A 21,341-nucleotide genomic window follows, 5' to 3' on the forward strand; every position below is an offset into this window, starting at 1 on the left:
AGAAGCCTCAGTTTGATCTATTAGTACAATATATATATATATATATATATATATATATATGATTCATATATGAATTTGGTTCTCGAAGTTACATGACATATTTTATAGGACATTCTCCAAACATCTGTGCAGAAATAGGCAAGGTAGTGTAAATTGGGAAATAGAAAAAGTACTTGAAGAAATCTTCCACACTGCAAGTATGTGTACTTGTAGAAAATGTCAAACTTCTTTCCTCAATTATACTGTTAATTTCAGTGACTACAAAAGAGGAAGAATTTTTTCTGGAATACAAAGGTATTCTACAATATAGCAATCAATGCCTTGAGTTGAGCCATAACAAAGCCAATTGCACCTGAGTCAAACAAGGCAAGAAAAAAACAACACAAGAAACAATTATCACAACTACATCAAAGGCATGAAACCAATGCTGTGTGGTAGAACAAGAAACCAAAACATGGCAGAACATTGGCAGCAGAGGCACCACAACCAGACCTCATATCCATCAATCTGGAATCATCTTTCTATACCCCACACATCCATGCTTAGAAATCCCTCTTGCAAATAATCTGATTCCAAAATTCAATTGGTTGGAAGGGGAGGTCACAGTCATGACAAGACTTTCAATTTCTCGGGAGAGAATGTACAAGACCAGCACAATTCCAACTCCACAGTTTCAGACAACACCATAGAAGGCACCATGTCCACTTTAGGTTAAGGAATACCTTGGATCCGTTGGATGAGAGTACTCTACTTTGATTCATGGTGTGTAAAAGGTCTCAATAGAATCATTAATGAACCTTTCAAACTGACTAAATCAGTTCAACAAGGATGCCCACTGGCTCCATTCTTTTACTTCTTCATAGCAGATTGTCTTGGCTATCTTGTCAAAAATGTAGAAGGTGCAAAAGGAATCACACTACATGGGCTCACCTCCAAAATCACAAATCAAGAATTTGCAGACGACACAAAACTATATCTCATTAGAACACTCAAAAATCTACTATGTACAACGCAAGCCCTAGACACCTTCAAACTAGTGGCAAGAAACCAGATCAACTGGAACAAGTCAACAGCCATTAGAATTACCAACAAAGCCAAACCATTCAAATGGTAAGAGGTTGAAAACTTGCATTGGTTAGACCCAGACGGTACAATACAGTACTTAAGCTTTACAATTGGGGTTTGGGTCTTTGCTGAAATTTGTTTTCAAGTTGCTCTTATGGCTTTAAAAAGGGAACTCGCTCATTCGAGCACAAAACGGCTATCACTTGCCAGCCGGATTTTAATAGCAAATCAAGTCTTACTTTCTTCCATTTGGTACGTAGCCTCCTGCTAGAGCCAGCACCTCCAATCCATCAACCAAGTGCGTTCTTTAATCCAAAACTACACCTGGTCGCAAGCAGGGGACATGCGGTGCAAGGCCAAAGTGAGCTGGACATCCTTAATTCAACCCCAGTCCAATGGCGGGATCAAGTTACTAGATCCTGAAACCCAAATGAATGCTCTGATGGCAAAATTGCTCCTGAAGGAGCTTATGCCGAGGACAGAGCCGTGGAAGACCTTGATACAACACAAAATACACTCCCTGCGGCCAAAACGCGGCGGCAACAGCCACCCAACATACACTTCATAATATATGTCACCAATGCTCATGGTTCGGGGTCCAACCTTTCAAGCCACTTATTTACCCCACAACCTGGCAAACTAGTCAACATAATTAGCCTTGACCGGCAAAGAATTTGAGTGGCGACAACTAATGGAGATTTTCGTACAACTTGCACCAACCCGAGTTTTGAATACAGCAAAACTGCTTGGTGTATTGGTCTCATTAAGAGCCTCGCCTTGGACCCCGATGGCCAAAATTTCTTCCAAAAATCTACATGGGAGCCCCAGTTCTATTTCATTTCAGTCAAACATGGTGTCAAAAATGTCTTCAGTTTCACTGTAGAAACCTCCAATCTTCATAGATGTCGCTGAAAGAAAAAAGAAAAAAAAATCAAGAAATTATAGTACAAGATGATAGTATCCTATCTGTAGCCAATGTCACAAGTTACTTTCGGGCACATCCCACTGCATGGCTTGCCTTCAATTGTGACCCTACATCTGGTGAAAAATTTCCTACAATCTCAACCTTGTAAATGTACAAGTATGGTGGGCATTCCACCACAACCCTTATTCGACCTCACACCTAGCCGTGAAAAGCAGAACACCCATTCCCCATAGTTTGAGGATTTGCACCCGATCCAAGACCTTCGTGAGGCCAACCTTTGTGAGGCCAAACTCCACCGTGCATCTCACATCATCATGTGGAGCCCCGACAAGTCATCCATCGGGACGTCCAGTCCCATCAGGAAGTCGTCTGTCTGTTGCAAAGGGTCTTCCAAGTCAAAGTCCAGCCAAGTCCCCATGTCCGCTTGAGCCATGTTCATCTCCTCCATTCCAGGCAGAGGTATTGCTGATAAGTCGATTTGACCCTCAGCTTCCATCGCCGCTTCCTGGAATGCTGGTAAACTCGACATCACTTCATCCTTCGCCACATGGCTGTCTGCTGCCGCAGAATGCCCCTCATCGAGCAATCTGGCTTTGCCGAAGTGCTGCTCCGCGGCCCTCGGCACCAACCCTTGGACGGACCTCAACAGAGGTCCTGTCTTTTGCCTCAGTTTCGTCTTCATCTTCCGCTCTCCCTTGGAATTGCTTTGACCTGGCCTTGACCCTACATCCTTCCCCTTTCCATCCCTCTCTCGTTCGCTACGTTTACCCTTGATACCCCCAAACCCATTCGAGCAAAAGCTATTCACATCACGAGTGCTTGTATACCCAGAAACATCAGAAACATCTTCCAGAAAGGCCTCTCGTTCTCTAGCTCGAGACGTCCAGTCCCCGTCTTTCAGATGACCGCAATCCACAGCAGCTGATTGCCCATCATAGGAGCCTCTCCCTGATTCTGCAGCACGTAACTCACCAATTATTTCTATCAACATTGCTCCACCAGGCATGGTTCAGGAGGAAAACAACCCAGCTATGATACGAATTGAACGTTCAAGTGAGCTGGTAGGCAAACAGATCATCAACACAATATTTTCACAAACTGATTTGGAGAAATATGTTGCCTTGTAGTGTGCAGGTTTAGGGTTTAGGATTCTCGTGAGAAAATGAAATCACGTTACTGCGAGCAACAAACACCTCCATGCGCATAGGAAAAAACATCGTCAGAAAATATTCACATAACAAAAGATGCATCATACAGAATCTTCACGATGCGATACTAACTCACCTACAGCTCCCAGTGACGTCATCCCCTCGCTACTAACTGCCCCAGCACCACCAGCCTTAATCGGATCCATGGTAACATCGACACTGACATCCACTGGGCTGGGTGAAACACAGAAAAGTCGCTCGCGTAACTCAGGGTCTATTATACAGCTGTGACCAGCCTCGAAGTTCTGGACCCTTATCAAAACTCGCTTAGCAAACGCAAGTGCAGCCGCTCTTGCTACTTTGGCAGCAGCTCCCTTACTGGAACGACCCCCCTGCAATCCGAGACACGCATACATTGTCAACAACTTAGATTTTCACTGCTTAAAGCCAAAGTTTTGGCTGTGAAGCTCCACAACTATATTCAAAATAGCAGGACTTCTGCAACAGCTAAAACTTCACATTTATAAGTTAAACAAGCACATTTTCAGATATTTACCGATTTCTTTTTACACGCCGATTCCACAAGTCTGTCCATCGCGAGTTTCTCGCGTGCTCTGCAAAACCACTCCAATGAAACCAGAATCAACTTCGAACAGTCGAATCACTTACAGGCATGATTCTGCTCACAGCACAGGCGAACAAAGTACTTGATACATATTGCAGAAGTACCGCCTAAGCAGTGGTAAAACTTACACCAAGCGAACTGGAAAATCAAAACTGTGGTTTCGATCCCACCTTTCCTCAACCGCTCTATTTTTTACAACAGCACTCTCAAGTCTGCACAAATGCTCCATGTTGCTTGAAACCTGCACGTTAATCAACACACGCCATTAGTGCAATTTAAGTAACAAGACATACATTTCTTACTTCACATTCTATAAACATGTTCTGCATCCAATCCCTCTTACTTGCTCCGAAAGCTGAATTTCCAGTCTTCTCAACTCTTCACCAATATCATCGTCCTCATGGTCATCCTGTTGCATTCACCATAGCCAAAAAATTAAATTAAATTAAAAGTAAAAAGTAAGTAAGAAAACCGATGAACAATTCTTGTAAACAATAATGATGATAACAATAAGAAGAAGAAGAAGAAGGAGAAGAAGAAGAAGAATAGTAATAATGGGGGCATCAGAGACTTTTAAACAACACCCGTCTCTCTCCAAACTCTAAAAATGGAAGTCAGAAACTATCGCGACTGCAAAATCATAGCATACATGCCATCCGTACCTACAACCACACTTAGATTAATTCCTTCACAAACACCACTCATTATCAAAGCGTCCTGGTCGTCTCTAAGATACATGCATTGAACACTTACCACGTGCACGGGTAGCAGCCCAATGCTGGTTAGCTCCACCGCTAACCTATCGTCCAGGTTCATCCTTCCATATTGCTCTTCCCATTCCACGGACCAGTTCTCAATCACCCTCCCACACCCTGCATCAACATCCCTACCAACCACTTCCGCGTCATTACCCCAATCTGAGCCAGCTGATTCGTCTCCATCATTCACAAGAACAATATCTTCTCCATCTGTCACATCACCGAAGTTTAACATCTCGTCATTACACTGAATTCATCCACAAACTGCTGCTTGCTGTCCATCTAACTTAAACAACCAGACTAATAATGTCGCATCGCAGATTCTCTTCTGGACCAATTGCAAATGCACTAAAGATGCACACCCCAAAGCATTCCACTGCAATTACGCCCATTCTACCCATTATCCACCACTATCCAAACATATACAAACCCTCGCTAAATCTGGTAGCCAACCTTGATCCTCATCCCACGCCTGACACCCTTGGCCACCAGACATGGGTAACCCTTCGCTGTACCCTTCCTGTCTTGCCCCTGTGCTCGACCACTCTGACACGGGTTTCGCGCTGTCAACATCCATATCCATTTCGGTGTGCGTACTGGGAGGCAGACGAGAATTGGAATTTTGGTCCACGCAAACCTCTTCATATACAATTTCACTGCCATCGTCCTGCCTTTCGCTAATGAAAGCAGACAGTAGCAGTTGTGACAATGGAAAGACTTTGTTGTACCATTGCCTGCTACTGCCTCTCCTGAAATTCCTATACTTCCAGCTTTGCTCTTTAGTCTGGATCAAATCTTTCACATCGTCACCCCCTAAAGGTCTGTCACTAATAACTGCAGATTTTACTGCTCCTTCTAAACTCTGAGATTGTGACATAGCGTTGCTTTCACCCAACACAGCCATCTGGAGACAACATCAGACACCTTGCTTGAGAAACTTGAGTACAGTTTTGAACGCAAAAAACCTATACCATCGCAACCTCCATTGTGCCATGCACACAACATATAAACAAATATAACCTGCCCGCTACAATTATGTATCGATGCCAAAAGCTAACGGAACACACGCACACATATATATATATATATATATATATATATATGAGTGTGTATGTGTGGGTGTGTGTGGGTGTCGCGCACGAGAGAGAGAGAGAGAGAGAGAGAGAGAGAGAGAGAGATGCATTTAATTCATAACTTACTCGTCTATGAAGAAATGACAGGTCATCAGAAGTCACACAAGAGAAATACGGTTCTGCTTGTCTCCAGAAAGTATTGGAGCACGCTGATGCTGCATAAACACATGAAAAACATAAATACAAGCAAAATCGTCCTAGGAATATCCACAAAAAAAAGTATAATCCCTATCAAATCCAAAGAAAATCACGGTTGAAGTAAATGATCGCATACTAACAGTAAGAGTTTCTCAGAACTGAAAAGAAATTCAACTCTGCCTTGAAATAACATGACATACACAAAATGTTACAAGAGACGACCATGAGGAATTCTACACCTATAAAAGTCTTGAATTACGACATGTTACAAAACTATAGCTGCAAATCCGAAGCCTGCGTCCCTTCAAACGAAACGATGTCTCACCACTGAACTCCACAGCTTGCTGAACTGCTCTGGAGAGCTGCTCATGGTCATCATCGTCCTCTGTCCAAAAAAAACAACTCAGTTCACTACCTGCATTCCATTGCAAACATTTTCAAATTCATAACTAAAACTATCTCTCAAAAGAATCATCAAATCACACCTGTCATCTCAGATCCGACGTTGCCAAGTAACCGCCTCGGCCTGGCAGAAGTTTTTCGATCAGCACTGCCCTTCTTACTGCCTGGACGCCCAACTCTGCATACACCAATCCAAAAAGCTCTCATAAGTGATCCATGAAACAATCAACACTACGAAGCCTCCACACGTAACATCTCAACGTTGAATTATGTAAAACAGCCTCTGGAGGTTAAACACACTTTCCACAGCAAGCAACCAATTTGCACCACAAATAAACAGAACCACAATTAGGACAAGCAAACAAGCATTCCCCACTCATTCCAGTTAATTCATTATGCTGCACTATCACTCGCACAACCTCAACCTTGTCTCCAAATTTAGCGCACATACCCGCCCAGTTTCGTCTCCACTGCAGCCCTTCCACTCCTTGTCGACTTCGTATTGACGGGTGACACCTCCACCTTCTCAAACGAAGAGCTCACCGCCACCAACCGCGGTGTCACGGGTACCCTTCCAGTCCGTCCGTGTCGTCTCACTCCGTCCGCACCTCCACCCTCCTCTGCAAATGTCATCTCCTTCTTGATCGTCGCCAGAACACTACCAGTTTTCTCCTTCCCTCCATTCGCTTTACGCTCTCCTTCCTCCGCTTCTCTTTTCCGGCTCCTTTCCTTGCTCTTCGCCACCTCATCAACACACTCCACCGAAACCACAGCAACCGACACTCGCTCCGACTGTGCCTTAATGGAACCACTCGACTGCCCAACCGATGATCGTTTTGCAAAGGTCGACCCCCCAACTGCGCCCAAAGGCATCGCCCTTGCGCTTAAAGCCGCACCTGCAACACTTGCATCCCTCAACCCATGGCCTGCATTGACGCCTCCGTCCGCCTCCTCTTTTTCAAGAACGGAGATGCTTAAAGGCGGGTTCAGGTTCACGCGTCTTGCTCGTGCCACCTTCTGAGGTCGAGAGCTCCCCCAAGAAGCTACCGGCGGCGATGACGACCGCGACGGGGCTGATCCCTTCCTGTTCAAGGCGCCAGACGGCACCGGCACCTTTGTCGGACTGGTCATCACTGATGCCTTCTCCCGAATATCTATGACTGATGACGAGCGACCTAAATGCCCAGCCTGATTGCTGCCTGCAACCAGATTTGACCTTTTCGCCTTCGGCATTACGCCAGGACCTGCTACGCGCACTTCATCTCGAGAAACCAATCTGTAATAGCTCACCCAAAGCACATCCATTCATCCACACTAGCAAACACCAGTAAAATCACTATGAATACACCTCACCATTGCAACGCAAACCATTACGCTCGTTCCTATAAATAACAATTCCAATCACTATTGATGCAACCAACAGCCACAGCAAATCTCGTACTTGACTCCCATCTTCACATTCACACGATCCCGCTCAGACAAAATAGAGCGATCCACTTTCCCTACGCCTTGAGATGAACCATCCACCTCCACTTTGTTACCTCCCCGTATGCTTCCACTGTTCCCCATATGCAAAACAGCTTCTGCTCTCTGCACAGACAATGTGCCATGCACAGGCCCCGACGGTACCGACCTGCCCAATCCACGCGCCAAGCTCAGCTCCCCGTCAACCACATCCACAACTTAGCACTCCACTCATCCTCCAACCCATATGGTCCCAATCCATCATCTTCCATGATAACAATGACAGTCCCTGATTAGTGCTAACAAGGCGTATCCGCACATCATCCTACCCCAAGGTCACATTCTTTTTGCAATCAATTCAGATAGTGTAATGCCTACCGCGAGACTTCGGTTCACGGCCCAGTCATTTATGACAAAAATATACCTCTCTAATTTTAAATGTTATCAGCTCCATTAGCCTCTCCATCCATTTCAAATCCAACACTCATCCATGATAACAGAAACAATCATGAACAATCATGAACCACCCAACCTGTAACCATGGCCTTCGCTAGGACGCGATCGACCATCAACAGCACCACGATGATGTAGAGCACTACCCTTGTGCTCCCGCTCTTCATCCGTGCCACCGCTGGCGCTGCCCACCATGACTGCCTCCGCCTTTATGGTAGCTGACCTTCGACCTTTCATCTTTGTTTTCTCATATCGCCCTCCCCCTCCTACAGAAACTCTTTCATTTTCATCCGAGTGAGTGGTGGTAAAGCTACTCAGCCTTGGGCACTCTCGTTCTCTTTCTTGCACCCCTGAAGACCGCTGCACGCTCAGATTACTCGGTCGTCCCTCAGGCTGCAAGACGACCCCCAAATCATAAAGCATGAACAGTTTTAAACACTTATAATCCCCGTCAATCCCACATCCTACAAACCGTACAACATCACATCACATTCAAACGCGACATCTTGTGTGTATCACTTGAAAGCGCATCCATAAAATGTCTCACTAATATCTAAAGCATTCCCTATTCCTCAAACCGAGTGTTCAAGCACACAGGCTGGCAGCTCCGACGTAACAAAAGTGCACAACATCGCATTAACATTTAAACCTATAGAGCAATTCGAAGTAAATAGCAAATCCCTCAGCACCTCCGACAGCAACAGGAATGTTTTGAGAGCCTCCCTATTACGTATGGACTCACTAGTCATAACACCTCACTACCTCCTACATGCATTTTCAATGCAGACATCCAAATCCCCTCATTCCGCAAACACAATTCGCACGCTTGTGGCCTTACCCGTGCATCTGCCAACGAAGTCCGCATTCGCTTGTTAATCATTCCGCTCTTACTCTTATACCCTCCTCCCTTCTGCAGCCCAGAACCCTCACCGCTGCTCGAAGACCAGCGGATACTCGATTTCGTCAAGTGCCCCGACGATGCACCTCTCTGACCACGCCCAAGACTATTTCGATCGTGTGAAACCGACTCCAGTCTGTTCCGTTTCCGAGACTGCATTGCATACAGAAATCTGTCCAGCTTGATCACAGCCTCTGACAGGTGCCGCACGCGCTCTCTGCCAGTTCACGCGATCACAAGCATTCAAAACTCTGCCATACCATCTATAGAGCTCTTACAAAACTCATTTACCTCATGCTTCCATGCAACAAACATACTTGGCCCTGTTGCAACCAAAAGTCACGACTTTAAACACAACCACGCTTGCTTTCCCATTCTCCATTCCTGCACAATATCACATCCCGTTCATGACATTTCCCGTTACTTACTTCGCTCTTGATACGCCCTCCAACAGCCCCGTCCTCATCCGCTTGACCTCTTCCCCGCTGCAACCCTCCAGCGGCTTCGACTGCAAGCTTCCCAAACTGGTGTCATTACTCTGATGACCGCTCACCGCGTTCATCGCCCGTCGTAGCTCCACTTGCGCATTCGATTTCGCATTTGGCAAGCTTACGCTCTCCAGAAACAACACACTCGTCAGAACCGAAGCCTCGCCGTGGGAACTAGGCGACCCGCCTGCGCCCGTCGCCCGACTCTCATGACCATCTCGAAAACTGTGAAACTTGTCCAAAATTGCACCAAAGTTCCGATGCGGAACTCCGCCAATATCTTCCAGGACAGCATCGGCACTGCTCAAATTCGAAGAATCCAACCTCTGAATGGATGCCATCCTTCCACCACGGCACCACAGCGGTGCCACAGACATCGCTAGCTCATCTCCTTCAGCTCGATCATCAAGCTTTGTAACATGCTCCCAGCCCTAGCCCGGACCATGCATCATCTAACTCCACAGTGCGGAAATTCATTAGATGATGCCATTCCTATGATAATCACACTTGACACGGCCCTAGCCGTTACTATTGCCTCCTATCTAGGATGTACAGAAGAACCATTCGGCATCGCCTTCCGTCCTCCAAAAATCAAGTACGTACAAAGCACCTGGGCACACAGGATTAGGTTACCAGCAAGGGAGCAGGGTGATACCTGAGAGTATGCGCGATTGGCCGAACTCCTGTGTTGTTATTAAACAACGAAGAATAAAGGAATGCCTTCTGTTATCATGCATGTAGGAACAGTCTAGCATTCCCTACTCCAAAATTTGATCAACCAATTCATGTGTGGCTGTCATTAATGTTGCCATGCCATCCCTCCAACTTAACATCATCTTTTAAGCTTCCTACCATGCAGCACAGGAGCAGCAGAATTTAAAACACCGCAAGGATGCAATTATTCCCTATCATAATTGGATGACCACCCCCAGGGCAAGTAGATGCTAAGGAGGTGTGATCTGCATGGTCCAGAGTAAGAGCTGAGATACTAGCTGGACAGTTTCATTTCATCATACTACCTCACAGTATTTTCCAGTGGAGTTTCGCAGTGCCAATATAAATAGGATGAAACCCCAAGCACTGCAAGCAGTCAAGCAGATTGAACGGAAATCAACCTCTCCTCCGGTAATCAGATCACGAATTCGCGACCAGGAGCCGGAACTGTGTAGACTAACGCCATCCCAGGATGAGTACGGTGAAAAAGTTAGCTCACAATCCTGGCACGCAAGCAAAAAGATCACAATTTCAAGTAGCGTACCTGGCAGGAGCAAATGGATGCACTCGGTGGGAGTGGGGGTATCGGTGAACGCTGTAAAATTTGATCGAAGAAAATGACAAGGACGACGGCCGTGAGTGCGCAGGAAGGAGGGTGCTGCAGTAACGAGGGCGATGCGGATAGATGGTTTGGAAGGATGGGGAAGTGACGATAGCGATGGCGATGGCGAGAGGTTTGGCTAGGGTTTGAAGAAGGCATGGCCTGGGATTTGGTCCACAGTCATGAGAAACCATACCATACCATACCATGCCAAACCAAACCGAAGTCTGAAGAAACCGAGACCAGGCAGACGAAGCCCGCGGACAAACCCCCCCCCCCCCTCGTTCCCCGTTTCTCGTCCCCCGTCCGTCTGTCTGGAACGACACTCGTCCCCCTCCTCCCTCCCGTCCGGAACCCAGTTCCAGTCCAGAGGGTATTCAAGCCCAACCCAGCTTCGTCCGTCCTGGGGATGGCGGTGTAGTTGTAGTAGTAAAACCACTCACTGTCTGTGTTGCTGCTGCTGCGCCCATGGACACGGTGGCGATTCAGGGTTCAGCACACACTCCAGGATGGGGCCTCCTCTTTCCTCCTCCTCCTCCTCCTCCGCCAGATTCTCTTCCATGCAAGTCCCTTACTAAACTTCCTTCCCCTTCCTCTCTCACACCATTCTCAGTAGCCCTGGAATAGAGTTCCCAGACCTGCACAAGGATTTCCGCCACTCTGCCAATCATGTTACATTCCATTTCAGCCTCATTCTCCTTGAGCCTTTCCTTCCAGCGTGTGCCTATCCCACAGCTTATTAAAATGTAACATTTACAAAAACTTCATTCAAATGTGTAAGTCCATACAATTTGAGATTGCAAGCAAGTGAGAAACTATAAAGAAAAAACATTTATAAACAACAGAATATGAAAACTGATGCCACTTATCAAAAATTCCAACAAATCAATTGTTATTCTATTTGAACAAAACACCTAATAAATCTATAACAGAAGAACATAAAATGATTTTTATTTTATTTTATTTTATAGTTAAGACCATGAATCATTTAAAATAGTCAACAACAAACTTAATTAAATATTCATCCATGTTTGATATAACAAATAAACTCTACATGTGCTCAATGAAGTATATATATTTATATTTATATTTAAATATTTATTGTACTTTTGTAACAATGGTATTTGATAAAAAGAAACACAGATCTTAAAACATAACAAATTCTCCTTCTGGCTGTAAAGTCAAAATATTAATTTATAAGTAAAAAAAAGAAAAGTTGTGATAATGATACAGTAATTTATTCAATATTTTCCAACTCTTACATAGAATCTTTAAAAGTATATGAATATCAAAAAAAGCTTATCTTTTTCTTATCAATGAACAATACAAGTTTTTTTCTTTTTTTAATTATTAGATTATATATATATATATATATATATATAATTTAAAATAAATAGACTTATGTCCTGAAAACAAACAAAAGATCTATGAATTGTATGAAAATTTGTTTCTAACATTTTGATGCACAAGAACATGTATCTCTAGTATAATCTACATTGGTATTGATGTGAGTTTACTTATTTGGTAACATATTTTGTTAGCATTAGACAGTAGTTAATTTTATAATGTAACTAGATATTTTTGCACAAGGATATATTTGTGTGTGTGTATGTATGTGTAAATATCTATATACACATACTTAACAAAAATTGAAAAAATTTGAACTGTTAGGTTAAACAAGTAAGTAATATTATCTTCTGGTTAAATCTAGTTCAAAATTATAAGACGAATCAGTTTTTTACTTTGTCTACTTTGTTCGAGAAACATTAAAAAAAAATCCAATTGTTATATTTTAAATTTAGAATTAATAATATTTTTTCATTCAATTTTTTAAATAATTATATACTAAGGGAATCTAAATTGTAACTACTAGATAAGAGCAATCAATTACAGCAAAATAAAAGATTTTCACATTCTAAATTTTCAATCAAAATTATTGCAATTTATATTAGTTTATATTATTAGTTAATGGGAATAATTTGAATTTATTTCTTTTTGTGAGCTTGATGTATTACTTTTTTATTTTATTTTATATCTTGATGTATTCTTACGGGAACCGTTAGGTGGACACCCTCTTTTTACTGCATGGACACCTCTCATGTCCCGCATTTCATTTACACTAAAATTTTGAATTTGAAAAGTATAATCACAGTATTCTGGATGTCTTCCTAGCACTCTATTTGTAGATATAAATGAAGTAAATTATTAAGTTGTTTTCTGCTATTTCATAAGAAAATAAGGTATATTTCGAAACCTTTTTTCCAAACTTTTCAGCCATTGGCATCCTTAGTAATAAGAATTCTTCGCAATTGTTCTTTTGCGAAAAAAGTGATGATAGAAAGCATAAGAAATTCTAAACCTGCTCTGGCTTTCTTCTTTCTTGTTGTTAAGGACATAAAATACGCGAAGAATCTGTTTAGATGGCCCTGTTGAGAGGGATGCTAAGTTAAGATTTCTCACTCATCACTTGCGTACGATCGATCCTCCGCGGGGGTTTAGAATACTTTCGCGTTTTACTAAAATGTCGTTATTTTCATTAGCCGACAGAATCTCCGCTTCTATTGTTCAGTGTTAGATTTGGCATCTTCAACGCCTGACATTGCAAATTGTCGCTATTTCGATGCAGTCCTGTACCGGTGTTGGGAACATTTCGACAGCAATAGATTTTATGAGAGTAGATGGATTGGTTGATAGTGTTGCAGATAATCTAGAATGAGAACATATTGCACACTGCAGGGTTTGCGATAATGGAACAGGTAAATGTGGTGAATTGGAATTTTCAATGATAAAAAATTTGTAACAGTTTCTACTTGTGGAAACACGATTGGCTTCGAGAGGGTGAACAGATGCCTTCTCGCTCTGTTCGGTAAGTGTTCCGAGATACCACCACTATTTTTCCAAGTTACCGACATAGCTTCGAGACAGGGATTGTAGCACATTCAGATGCAATGTAGACAGATGTTACATTAATTACCTGTGTGGACATTAGTACTGGCTGATGATTTAATTTAGATTTAACTGAGGTGTTTAGTAGTGGTGTCCGTTACTTGTTACATTAGGTGCTGTGCAGAGGTAATCCACATACAGTTTCGATTGCATATTTGAAAGGTGCGCTAAAACCTGTTAGAGCGGATAGTGCTAAGAAAATCTGCAAAGTGAGCGGTGAAACAAGGGTCAAGTGTGGACAATTACTGGATGACTGATCGTCGCTGATAGTACATTGTCATCGATATCATGGGCGTTACAGGAACGTAAGTACTAATCGTCACACTTCCACGGCATTTGGGATATTTTGACGAATAAAGTGAGAGAAATTCATGACATAATGACATTAGGTTGGTGATGTGCCATCGAATGACACAACAAACTTAGTGATAGCTGTAAATGCCCATAATGTGCTCTTCAACACAGATGACAAAACAACGACTACAACTCGCTTGTTACTGCACACTCGAATTAGCACCGAAAAATATTACGCAAAACTAGGAACCTTTACAGATAAATTGTCAACGAATACAGATATCTGATTGAGCTCTGGCTGAAAATATCTATTCAGCAGCCTCAAGCTCATCAGGAGAGTAATTGTTGGTAGAAACCCCTGCGTAGTTAACCTTGTCGAATCTCACAACGACGGGGTACCTCACGCCAGGTGCCTGAAGCAAGTCAATTAACATGTATGAGATTGTGGTTACCTCTAGAAGAACTATCAGAAGATGTATGCATGTAAGACTGATGAAACCCAAATTCGTCAAACTGGTGCTTCGATTTGAAGCCAATGCAGACAGCTTACGGCGTGGCTAGGATTCTCTTCACACTTATTTGATCAAAATATAGGATCAGGATGAACTATTCATTCAATAATAAGTTCCACACGAAGATCAAGGAATTAGCAAAAATCAGCTGTGGTGACCAGCAAGAAGGTGACTGTGAGAAATGTTTGATACTTAAGCCACTTTCAACGTCGAGGAGGAGATGGAACGGGAATTACCTGGTCGACGGCAACAACCTTGCCGGTGTCGTTAAACCAATAAGACTCGCGCCTCAGAACCTTAACGACGCTGCCTCTCTTGGGTCCAATGACTGGCTTAGCCTCTTCCTTGACAGGGGCAACAGGTGCGCCAGGGGCGGCGGCCTCCTCGGCCCGCACCACCATCCTTCCGGAGTTGCGCCTTGACATCATCACTGCAGGTCGACATTGAACTCTGCTAGGGAACATCGACGAGGTGGCGGATCCAGTAACAATGGCGTTGGACACCACGCCCACGAAACTGGAAGCAGCGGTGGCCATATCCACAGATGGGGTTACTACACAAGACAAGGCGAATGGATGCAACGCACAGGCTGAAGCCTGCGTGGGGAAAAAACAGACAGGAGAAGGGTGAATGCTGCTGCTGCTATTACAATAGACGGGAGTCACAGCTATGGAGGGTGGAGGAATCGTGTGGTTATGGAGCGTGGCGAGCATGTGCACTCTCTCGCCTTATCCCCTCACAAATCGATACTGCCCCTCCCCATTGGCCACTCCACGGATAACAGCTCGTATCCACCCTCTCCCCCTCTTCTCACTCTTCTCTTCTCTCCTCTCTGCAGTCCCCACCCCACGCCTCTCTCTTTCTTCATCCCCATCAACCCATTCATCCATAAATTCATCCATAAATTCATCCATCCATCCATCCATCCATCCATCCATCCTTGCCGATGGCTTGCCACTCGGTCACCTGTTTGATTTGCTCCGCCGCTACTGTCATTGCACCTGCATTTGTTAAGCTTCTTTTGAAATTGTAAATTATCCAAATTAAAAATAAAATTTTATCCAAAAGAAAGAGTTTATACTCCTAGAAGTTCTCACTAAAAATATTACTAATTTCTTTCGTTTGGTGAAAAAAATAAAATAAAATAAAATAAAATCTCCTTTGAAATATAGTGTAAAGTGAGAAGATGCTATGAAATGAACCAATTTATTATTTTATTACAGTTTTATCTGTACAAAAATACCTATATATATATATATATATATATATATATTCATACATTATTTTTCATTTTTATTCTTACAATTGTAAATAGTATAAAATATAATTATTATTTTAATTTTTTGAAACTAAAATTGATAAAGAAGTAAATTTTAACTTGCAAAAATTAATTTAAAAATCTTAGAAGTACATAACTGCATCCTATGTAGATTATTAATATAAAAAAATATATAGTAGAATCTAATCTTCTATATTAATAATTTAAATTAGACTATAAAAAATTAATATTAGAATTTTTAATGATATTATTATTTTAATTCAAGAATCTAATCTTAGATATATAGAAAAATAAATATATATATATATATATATATATTCTACAAATACATATATAAAAAAGGTTTTTTTATTCAAAAGAAAATCTTACTTGAATTAATTTAATTAAATTAAGTTACCTCATATGATCTAACTTGATTGTTTGTTCTAACATGTTAATCCGATTAATTAAGCCAACTAGGCTAATAGAAATCAATAATTTCTTAAGATAAATATCAATGATTAAATAGATTTTAAGATAATAGTATTTACATATCAAAGAAGAAAATACTAAATATTCTTAATAACCATAAAATAGGAATAATCCTATATTAAACTTCCAAGAATATCAACATGAATAAATCCTATTATAAACTAAGTAGGATTCTTAAATTATTCAAATTCGAAGTCATCAAAAGAATTAAGCAACATAAACTTATATAACAATTCAATTTATTTTTTTAAAAAAATTAATATTTTTAATAATAAATTTTATTCTATGAATAATAAAATTTGTATAATAATAAATAATAAGCTCCAAAATCTATTATATAAGACAACTTGGATATATGATAAAAAAACAAGAACCATTTTGATTGGCTATGAAGAAAAGAACTCAAAGAATTCTAGGAATGTAAAGTAGTTGGAATCTTAAATATCTCTAAAAAATAAGTTGTTAGAACTTTGAAAATTTCCAATAATTGCTTCTTTGTCTACCACACAAATTGTGGTCCAAAAACTCAAGTGTTGTGCTTGCCTCTCTTTGCATCCACTTCTATTTTTTGTTCTTAGTCAAAATCTAACACTATTTTTTTTTTGCAAGATCTAAAACGATATATATATATTTATATATATTAGATTTTAGGATTGTGTTTGAAGACATAATGAAGATGTAGGATTGGAGAGCCAAAGATAATTTGTGTTGAAGAAGGAAGTAGAAATCTTTACATAATTATAAGTATTCAACAATGATTTTTTCAAGTAAAAGAATTAATATTGGAGGGAGCCTAAGTTCAAATTGTGAATTAAAAACTATATTTTCTATCAATTTATGCTTATTAATTTGCAAAGAATATAGAGCTCATTGACATTTGGTAGTAATAAAAAAAGTGAAAGTGTTGAGTTGTAAAAAATACATGCTAATTGTTGTGAATTGTTTTTGACAAGACTTTAGAGAAAGAAATAATATGCTTAGTCAAATATCATTAAATAAATATAAAGGATTAAAAGACCTAATTGTCAATATAATTACAAGAATTTGTTTGATGGTTTTACTTTAGAAGAGCTTTTGAAGAGTTTTGCAATAGAATAATAACAATTGGATGATAAGATGATATAATTTGTTTTTGTATAATAATCAATTGATTCATTGTATCAATTGTCTATGTTCTTTAAAAAAAATGAATAGATATATATATATAAGGAATAATTCATTGATTTATAAAATTATGCACAAAGATAGATAGTTCAAAGTTGAAATTATTTTTCATAGTCTTTCATATTGTCCTAAGCTAGAAGTGAATGGATCTTTATGGTTTGCAAAAAAACATGTGAATTTTGGTGCCTTCTACAAACTATTGGCAACCTAGAGGAAATCAAGAATTGTAGTTGTAAAATAACAATATTTGAGGTATAAAATGTGTCATTCTAATAATACAATCAAATATCACAAATATAAAATCACATGAACTTGAAATTAAAAGATCCATGTTGAAATCTATAAAAAAAAAAAAAAAAAAAAAAAAAATCTTAAATATTAGTAATGATTGAAGAAGTACATAAGGTCAATGACAAGGAATTTTTTATCTTGAATAAATATTACATGATTTTATAAAGTCTATAATTACTTTTTTATTTGAAGCTATCAATTATTTTTAGATATTAGCTCCAAAATCTTATTATATCCAAAAATATCTTATTGTTTAGAAGCCATGACAAGCTTGAAGAATACGTAATTGTACTTTATCTTTTAAAATATATAAACAATCCTTAAAATAAAGATGATTAATCTTGAATTCAAACTTAAAAGTATCATGAGACTTAGAAGAATTATTCTTAATATCATGAATAAGATAATCAAAGGACATATTCAATTGAATTTGCTTGAAAAATGGTGAATCAACCATCAATGTTGCTTTCATTGTTTAAAGATAAAATTACTTTGACTTTAAGATGATTATTTTTTGTTAATCAAAAGCTACATCTTCTTCTTTTGATACAAGATAAGAATACTTAGAAATGACATATAAAAAAACTTGTTATTTTTCTAGTCAATAAGTGATGTTGAAATCAAATTTTGATAATGACATGCTCCAATGAACTTAGCGACAATTTTGACATAAAATATTTAAGGTTCTTGTGATCCATGAATATTATCAGTAGATTAAAAGTACCTTATAGATAATAATGTCATTTTTGAAAGAAACTGATAATTATAATATTTTATTTTATTATAAATCTTGCAATTAATCTTGGCTATTAAAATATTTTTGGAATAAAATGCTACTAGATTGGATTTGTAATCTGCTCCTATTTGCAATAATATTGTTTTTAAGGTAAATTCTAATGCATCTATTTTTATAAAAAAATACCTTGAAGTAGTTAATACAATATAAGATTAGTACAAAAATAAATATTATCTTTAAAGCTTCAAATGATGCTTCAATTTCTTTACTTTATTCAACTTTGTCTTTGCAAGTCAAATGTGGAGAAATTATTAAAAAAATGATTTTTAATGAAGATGCAATAGTAATTAGCAAATCTCAAAAAACATTGCATATCTCTTATTTATTTTGAAATCTTTCAATCTATAATAGTCTAGACTTTGTTAAGATACATCATAAGTCCATTATTTGAAATAATGTATTCTAGAGAAATAACTTGAGTATTATAAAATATACTTTTTTCTATCTTGGCATATAATCCTACATCTCTAAGTTTTTGTAACACATAATAAATATAAAATTCATACTCTTTTGTATTCTTAGAGCAAATTAAAATATTATTCAGATAACAAAAAAAAATTATCAAGAAATTTGTAAAAAAACATTATTCATTAGATGTTGAAAAGCAACTTGCATATTTGTGAGTCAAAAGTGATGACATTATATTTGAAATGTATTTTTTAATTTTTTTTAATTTTTTTTTAGTGTGTACCAAGTTGTATGCTTTTCATAGATCTATTTTTACATAGATTTTTTCTTGACTTAATTGATCAAAAAGTTTTAATATCAAAGATAAAAGATAATTATTTTTTATGGTGATCTTATTGAATCTTCCAAAGAAAATTGTGTTTTGATGCAGTCTATATATATTTGATTTTTTTTTTTTTTTTTTTTTTTTTTTTTTAAATTAGCTTGGTACTCATGCTATAAATTTAGAATAACAAATGAAGTTCTTAACCAAGTTCTTATCAATGTATTCCTTAAATGCAATCAATTTATTCTATAATAAACTATAGATTGGTCCAAATGGTGGTTGAATTCATTCTTAAAGATTAATTGAATAATTATAAAAATAATTTTTAAAAGAATATTTATATTTTTCATCTAAAAAATATCTTGATAATTTTAGCACTAGTTTGGAATGCCATTTTTAGTCTTTTTACTATCAATAATATATGGCCTAAATAGCAAAAGGCGACTCTTTTTTTGTAATATACATAAAAACTTTTGGATCTATAAATAAGAATTTGATTGTTTTAGATTTATAGATTTCTATTTGACAAAAAAAAGTTTAAGTTAAACTACAAGAATAACCAAGGTTACAAAAATATAGTCTATTTGAGGATTATATTTTTTAAGCCATAATAATCCTAAAATAATTACGTTGAAGAGAAATCTAGTCTTATTAAATATTAGTAAGATATTATGATCTTTTGTTGCTAAATTTTAAAAAATATTTTTATAGATAATAACTCTTAAATATAACAAATAACCATCTATAATTTTTACATACATGAGCTTTGTTTTCTTGATTACGAGTATTTTTTATTTTTTAACAAAGTATTTGTCTATAAAACAAGTTGAAATTCATGAATCTTACAAAGCAAAGACTTTGTGATTTTTTGATTTTAAACAAATTTCTCTTGGAAAGAAAAATGAAGAATTTGAGGAGAGAATATAACCTTTGTTAGGTATTATATAAGATTCTAATTGCATGGTCTTAATTGTAGTTAAAATTTTTTATTCTTTAACACATTTTTTTCTTTGGTAATCATGCATTTTATTTTGTGATTATGTTGTTTTTTAGTTAATATTGAGTAATCTATTTAGGCTCTTTGTACTATAAGAACAAACCTTTTTGATGATTCCAACTTTTTTTTTTTCTCAATAAGACGTTTGATACATATTGTATTCATTTGCATAAGTTTTTATTTTGATGAATAAGCTTTTAAAAACCTATAAATTGTCACTATAACTTGAGTTATGTCTCTTCAACCAAATCTTTGTTCTTAAAATCTTTCAAAGGATTGATTTTTGCATACAATGGCTTAAGTAATAAATTATTCTGATGGATCTACTTTCAACATTGTCAATAATAAATCTTTGATTATATATTTTAATCTTTATCAAAATTGATTGATAAAGACTTATTATTCACATCTATATTACAAACAAGATTTTGGAATTTGATAATATATATTAAAATAGAACTGGACTATATCAAAAATCTAAGATCCTTTTAATCTACAACAATATAAATTCTATCACAATGAAAGACAGAGCAAACTACAATAAAAAATAAATAAAACAAAATTGATGTAAAATCAAACTTTACTAAGAGAAAGGGTTCAAATAGATACATGCCAAAGTACCCAAATGGCCTTGGTTAGTCATATTTATATTTTGTTTAACCATCTTGGAACTTTCTAAAATATTCCTAATAGAAGACCGTCTTAGATAATCACCTTAAGTTATTTTTAGAATATTTTATGATAAATCTTACTTAATTAACTATTCTAAGCTCTTCCTAAAATATTCCATGGTAGATTCTACATAGTCTACTTACCTAGTTCAAATTCTACAAACTTCTATAAACTTCTCAAACGTAATTTTAATTATCTATCTCTATGCATTAATAATACAAATATCTTATCTATACTCTATTATAGTTAATCTTCTTGTATTAATGCAAAAAATCTTCATTTTTTTGTCAATGGTATCTCTAAATTATTTCTTAGCAATGGATGAAGTTCTGTGCACGTTTTTATGTTGCATTATGGATAAGATAATTTTTAAA

At 38.0% G+C, this 21,341-nt stretch overlaps 2 protein-coding genes across 2 annotated transcripts; both read right to left on the bottom strand.

The window, feature by feature from the left end:
• Window positions 1-1,189: 1,189 nt before the first annotated feature.
• LOC112273349 (uncharacterized) lies at window positions 1,190-10,293 on the bottom strand. Its single transcript, XM_024502013.3, has 16 exons — window positions 10,153-10,293; window positions 9,438-9,949; window positions 8,950-9,226; window positions 8,191-8,504; window positions 7,636-7,827; window positions 6,646-7,470; window positions 6,278-6,372; window positions 6,118-6,177; window positions 5,721-5,809; window positions 4,975-5,425; window positions 4,517-4,731; window positions 4,107-4,172; window positions 3,934-4,004; window positions 3,695-3,752; window positions 3,275-3,530; window positions 1,190-2,944 (listed from the first exon to the last, which is right to left on the bottom strand). The coding sequence occupies exons 2-16, from the start codon at window positions 9,872-9,874 to the stop codon at window positions 2,295-2,297; spliced, it is 4,056 nt and encodes a 1,351-aa protein (XP_024357781.1). The 5' UTR covers window positions 9,875-9,949; window positions 10,153-10,293; the 3' UTR covers window positions 1,190-2,294.
• A 3,991-nt stretch (window positions 10,294-14,284) lies between these two features.
• Window positions 14,285-15,217, bottom strand: LOC112273668 (photosystem I reaction center subunit IV, chloroplastic). Its single transcript, XM_024502701.3, has 2 exons — window positions 14,801-15,217; window positions 14,285-14,465 (listed from the first exon to the last, which is right to left on the bottom strand). The coding sequence occupies exons 1-2, from the start codon at window positions 15,098-15,100 to the stop codon at window positions 14,361-14,363; spliced, it is 405 nt and encodes a 134-aa protein (XP_024358469.2). The 5' UTR covers window positions 15,101-15,217; the 3' UTR covers window positions 14,285-14,360.
• Window positions 15,218-21,341: the final 6,124 nt, after the last annotated feature.

Source organism: Physcomitrium patens, chromosome 20, assembly GCF_059467195.1.
Source record: "Physcomitrium patens ecotype Gransden chromosome 20, ASM5946719v1, whole genome shotgun sequence".
NCBI classification, from domain to species: Eukaryota; Viridiplantae; Streptophyta; class Bryopsida; order Funariales; family Funariaceae; genus Physcomitrium; species Physcomitrium patens.

Bases quoted from the DNA above. Each gene is read 5' to 3' on its own strand.
- LOC112273349 (XM_024502013.3), bottom strand. From the start codon at position 9,874: ATGTCTGTGGCACCGCTGTGGTGCCGTGGTGGAAGGATGGCATCCATT. The intron at 7,471-7,635 runs GTACGAGATTTG...GAGCTATTACAG, and splicing joins AATGTGAAGATGGGAGTCAA to ATTGGTTTCTCGAGATGAAG. The intron at 2,945-3,274 runs GTGAGTTAGTAT...TACGTGCTGCAG, and splicing joins GACGTCACTGGGAGCTGTAG to AATCAGGGAGAGGCTCCTAT.
- LOC112273668 (XM_024502701.3), bottom strand. From the start codon at position 15,100: ATGGCCACCGCTGCTTCCAGTTTCGTGGGCGTGGTGTCCAACGCCATT. The intron at 14,466-14,800 runs GTAATTCCCGTT...GACTTGCTTCAG, and splicing joins AGGTTGTTGCCGTCGACCAG to GCACCTGGCGTGAGGTACCC.